Raw genomic sequence first — 5694 nt, forward strand, 5'->3', positions numbered from 1 at the left:
AGAGCATTTCCAGTCGATGGTGTGTTATAATGCAGTTCTTCTTTACCCAGATAGATTTACAGATGTCTGTGAAAAATTCACAGATATTTGTGAAAAATTACAGGAAATCTGCGAAACTGTTTACCGAACGTTCAGCTGTTGAGATTTCGGTAAAATTTTACAGATTTCTGTAAAAATTTCTTACTGTGTAGTTTCCTGAAAATCTTCTAAGTTTTTTGAAGTTCAACAACGTTCACTGATCTATTAAAAGTTCCCCGAACTTCTACGAAGTTCCACAAATTTCTGTATTTCTGTCTCAGTTTTATAAATCTGTGATAATGATCACCCAAGACATTTGAAGACATTTCGTCAATCTCGTTGAAGATTTGTTTTTAAATAAACCTGACATCCCTGCTGAAAACCGATGCCAAGTTTTGGCTGGTAACTTCGCATCGCAGAGCTCACCCGCGACTCCGTTTTAGCAGTGCGAGGGCAATATAATGAGAATATTTCCGTGACCTCTTCATTTCAGAAATCCCCGATTTGTTAATTGTCAACCGAACCGGTTTACTAAAACCGATCCACCTTGTTCATCTTGATTCAACTCAGTCGAAGATTGAACCGAGCCGAAGAGTCATGTACTGTCGGTATCATCTTCTGATTGTCGCGCTTCTGTCCGTGTTCATTGCACCCTCCAGTGGCCAGCAAAGTGATTTCGGCGATCACACCTGCGGCCGTCAGCTGGTCCAGTTGGAAGGCCTCATCAAGGGAGGCTTCACGGCCCGTCCCGGTGAATGGCCCTGGCACGTGGCTATATTTCATCGCATCGAATCTGGCAGCGGAGAGTTCGAGTACCAGTGCGGAGGAAGCCTGGTGCACAAGTACCTGGTGATAACGGCAGCCCACTGCGTCACGTTGCGATCGAGACGCGAGCCCAAATCAACCGATGACGTACTGGTTAGGGCCGGGAGGTATGACATATCGCTGGACCGGGAGGAGCACGGTCGTGACCATAAGGTGGCCCAGATAGTGACCCCCGATGATTACAGACCGCTGACGTATGAGAATGATATTGCGATAGTGAAGCTGGCGGTTCCGGTGATTTTTACGCAGTTTGTGCAACCGGTTTGCTTGTGGAAGCGGGACGACGGAATAGTGCTGCCGGATGTATATCATGAGCTCGGGACGGTTGTTGGATGGGGATTGACGGAAGAGAATAAGATTGCAACAACGTTGAATGTGGCACGGATGCCAGTGGCGACGACGTACGAGTGTTTGACAAGCGATCGGCTGTTTTTCGGGAAGCTGATCTACTCCAAGTCGTTTTGCGGGGGGTTCAAGAATGGAACCGGAGTGTGCAACGGGGACAGTGGCGGCGGCATGTTCTTCCAGTATAAGGGACAGTGGTATTTGAAGGGGGTTGTATCGTTTAGTAAAATCTATGACATTTCGAGGGTTTGCAATCTGCAGCAGTTTGTTGGATTTACCGATGCTAGTCAGTTTATTGGTTGGATTTACGAGAACGAACCACTCAATAGGAGTGAGGATCCGATATTGGGACACCCGAACATAAGACTCGTTAATCAGGGAGACTGTGGCAAGAATAATTACAGCCTTGGATATCCGGAGGAGGAGAAACGCAGCATCAAACAGTACCTGTGGATGGCCATACTGCGTCATCCGTTTCAGAATCAACAGAATGTCCACTGCAATGGAGTGCTGATCAATAGAAACTACGTGCTCACTACAAATTGCGTCGACTGGGTGTAAGTATTGGACGAATGGATAAGATTTTTTTTAAATATTTAACATTTCACCTTTTAGCGACGACGTGTTTGTCACACTGGGAGAATACATCACCCGGCAGGTGACAGATTGTGGCGAGGATGGAGAAAAGACGATCTGCAATTCCCCGACGCAGATCACGGCAATCTCCGAGTACTTCCAGAAGGACGATTTGATTCTAGTTCGGTTGGCAACTCCGGCCATCATCGGTCGAAGAGATCACGTCGAAGCGATATGTCTGCCGGTGACCCCCGAACAGCGGAATCACGTTTTTCCTAAATACATTCTCACCGGTTGGAAAGAATCTGGAAACGATTCCGACTACCTGCAGCGAGTTACCATGGATCGGATCACGCTGGAAGATTGCAGGAAGGAATTCGCAACACGCAGTTACATCAGTGATTCGATTAAAAACGTGACCGATTCCAGGATTTGTTTGCGAAACGTACGGGACTTGAACCGGGCTCCGAGCTGCAACGACTATCAACACGGCTCGACGATCCAAACTGTTGACGAATCTTCCAACCGGTACGTGCTGTACGGAATTCAAACCGGAATTTCCTACTGTTCCCTGCCGGAACGTTTCATCGCTGTGACCAAGTATCTGGAATGGATACTCGACAACATGAGACCGTGATAACCTCAATAAAGCTAATTAACCGCCCGCACGCCTTCAATCAACCTACATTCATCCAGCCGCAGTCCCAATCACCGCCCTCAAAGGGGAAACAGTTTGACCTCGCAAATGGCTTTTGTTCTCCATTCACCTTTCCGCTTCTTTCCATTTCTTTTCACCATCGCAGCATGCCAAGTTGACGTTTCGATTCGTGCCGGGGAAGAGCCCTTTGAAAGTGTATACTCTCATTTTCGCACCCGCCGCGGCAGTTGGTCGCGACCCCCCTTAACAACAACACCAACCGGCCATAGGTAGATGACATAATCGTCATTGTTGTCGTCGTCGTCGTCGTCGTTCTTTCTTTCCGCGATGTGTTCAGTTGTGGGGTGATCAAGAGATTACCTACGTCTGTGGGAAAGAGACCGAGCGGCCGGCCCTCGTCCGCCCCTTGCTGCAGCCACACAATCAGAAAATGACAATCCAATGGCCCACGGAGGTAAGCAAAAAATGCGAAATATCTCCAACAGTAATCACAATAATCATACAATCGGGGCATAACTGTATTGCATCATAGGTTTTGACCCACACTGTATTTATGGTTTCTTGGCGATCGTCGTCGTGGTCGTCATTGCCGGTGTTCACCTGACTATAATTGACTAGTGTGAACGCTTACCTACGTTCCGGGCGATTTGGTGGGAAACGCTCAATGCTGAAACTTATGCCTGTTCTCTAGGAATGGGACGGAACGGATTTAAATATTATAATACAAAAGCTTGAAAATTAAACGTTTTCCTCAAATTGATCTTAAGTGCACTCAACACTAAAAAATAACCATCGGTTTTATATAGACAATTTTTACGATTTATTATAACGAATAAACGAAACAGATATTTTCTCGTATTAAGAGGCGAACCAGCCTCAGGCTGAAAGCCTCCCTAAAAAAGAAAACTTAACTTAACTTCTCTCATATTATACCAGGCTGCTCAGAAATTATTCCAATGATCTTCAGGTATTCTAAGATTTCGATGAAGTCCTCTTGATTTTATTTCAAGACTTCAGGTTGATCAGGTATCATTCTAAAATATCCAACTATCCAAATGACGAGGATTAGTTATTTCCATTTAATTCCACTACCATATTTGCTTATCCTTGACAGATACGCGTATTTCGTCTACAATGTGCAGACTTCTTCAGTGTCTTGTACTAATACTCGACTGGACGCCCACATTCATCAGGATTTATCCAAATGACATCTCTCTGATATTCTATCATATGATACCAGACATCTCAGAAATTATTCCAAAGACCTTCATGTGTTTTAAGATTTTAATAAAGTCCTCTGGATATTTTCCTAAGACTTCAGGATGCTCATGTAGATCCGAAACCCAAAGAACCCAAAATTTAAATCACATTTTCCAAATATTATCTCATATCTCATATTGACCCAGCAAAAATAGGCCAAAGACCTTTAGCTGATCAGAAATCTTCAAACATTTCTGATGATATTTTTTAAAGCCTTCAGGTTGTAACAAGAACACTTTTCATTTATTTAGTATGTTATTTATTTGTAAATAATTTATATTCCAGGGGAAACATGTCAGAAGGGTCTAACTCGAAAAGTAAACAATGACTTTGATCGTCGGTTTCTTACGAATGACTACATACCCACTCAAACTAACTAAATCATCTGACAGAGAAATGTTTGTTCTACGAGCTAGTGTAATCAGATTCCGTGGGTGTGTGGTCATTCAAGAGAAATCGACGTTCAAAGTCATTGTTTACGTTTCGAGTTATAGCCTTCTGACATGTTTTCCCTGATGTATGCAATTTACTCATTTAATCAAATTGTATCAAGTTTCGTGTTTTACAATTAAATCATAAATGTGTTCTCCGCCAAGGAATGTCCAGCCATGTAGAGTTACACTTGTCATACAACAAGCAATGAGTTCCCAATACGTTCAGCAAATTAATTCCATTTAACCCTAAGATAAGAGGTGACAATACGGGGGCGAAAATGAACCACTTTTCTGTCAAACGTGAACCAGCTCCTGATTGGCCGATTTCATGTGCGTAAGATAGAGATAGAAATAAAAGAGTAAGAAGCCAATTGTCACCTCTTCCTTTTAAGGGTCACCCACATTAGATTCGTTTGCGTTGCGTTGAAGTAAATTTGACAGTTAGACAATAGATTTAGCTGTCACTTTGCCGCAACGCGTCCGATCCGGATCTAATGTGCGTGGGCCTTTAGATTTAACCCGAAGACTCTATCTTAGGATTGGGCGATCTTGGATCGATCTTTGCAAGATCGATCTTTTTCATACCGATTTCCGATTTTTCGGATCGATTCTTTGTCAACGAAAAAATCGATCTCTTCTTTCGATCTTTTCGATCTTCAAAAGAAAATAGGGGAATTTACGTATTCTCGGCAACCTAAGCAGCGACCTTCTTTCTATAGCCTTTTTCTCTATGGAACGCACACATATGCAGTATTGGTTTGTTTACAATCTTTTGCTGCCAGCTGCTCTAACAATTTCAGTGGAAAGAATTGTCAAAAACTGTTTTGAAACGCTTTTACAAAGCTCCAATCTTCTCTAGTGAGAGCGAGTATTGTCGGCAACCAGTTTTTCTTCGCCAACCGTTCCATTTGAACTGCATGTAAATCTGCTGTTCTATTATCGGCAACTCGAAATCAGCTACAATTTGTAGAGCGTGTGTTTCATTTCAAGAAAACCCTGCTAGATTGCTTTTTCTCAGTGGTAAAAATATAGTCAAATTGAAGCTGAAAGCACAAAGAATCGTTTGCATGCATTCAGCGAAGTGTTTTCGTAAGAAAATCCAGTGAAAATAGTGTTTCAATTTGGGTTGCCGAAAATAGTCTGTCATGCCGAAGCCGTCATTTCCCCTAGGGTTATTTTTTGTAATTGTATTTACATCCAAAAAACGATTTACTCTCACCCAGACTGCGTGGTAAATTTACAGAGCATAACGTCAACATCAACATTGCTCCCTACAATGACGTCACTATTTGCGATTCTGATATTTACGAATACAGCAACATTTGAAGGTTTTTGCTGCCTCCCTCATGTGCTCATTCAATATTGTAAAAGAAAGCATTTCTCGGGGTTCCAACGTAAACAAGCGTATAGTCCATTATATATGCAAGAGGCTTGGTGGTCCGAAAGTGAGGATAACAATAGCAAACCAACATGTTTGGCTAAAGTGAAAGTGAGGATAGCAAACTAAGCACTTTAAAATGGGATTACGCAAGTCTGCGAGCTATAAACGTCAGAAAGATCAATTATAATAAAAACCAT

At 42.8% G+C, this 5694-nt stretch overlaps 1 protein-coding gene across 1 annotated transcript; it reads left to right on the forward strand.

Moving 5' to 3' along the window:
• The first annotated feature begins 615 nt into the window (after positions 1-615).
• Positions 616-2432, forward strand: LOC135707609 (polyserase-2-like). The gene is made up of 2 exons (XM_065229473.1): positions 616-1745; positions 1804-2432. Exons 1-2 carry the CDS (start codon positions 616-618, stop codon positions 2399-2401), a joined length of 1728 nt encoding a protein of 575 aa, XP_065085545.1. The 3' UTR covers positions 2402-2432.
• Positions 2433-5694: the final 3262 nt, after the last annotated feature.

The sequence above is a fragment of the Ochlerotatus camptorhynchus genome, unplaced genomic scaffold, assembly GCF_037179485.1.
Source record: "Ochlerotatus camptorhynchus isolate MF236.1 unplaced genomic scaffold, CSIRO-AGI_Acam_v1.1 ptg000314l, whole genome shotgun sequence".
In the NCBI taxonomy this organism is placed as follows: domain Eukaryota; kingdom Metazoa; phylum Arthropoda; class Insecta; order Diptera; family Culicidae; genus Ochlerotatus; species Ochlerotatus camptorhynchus.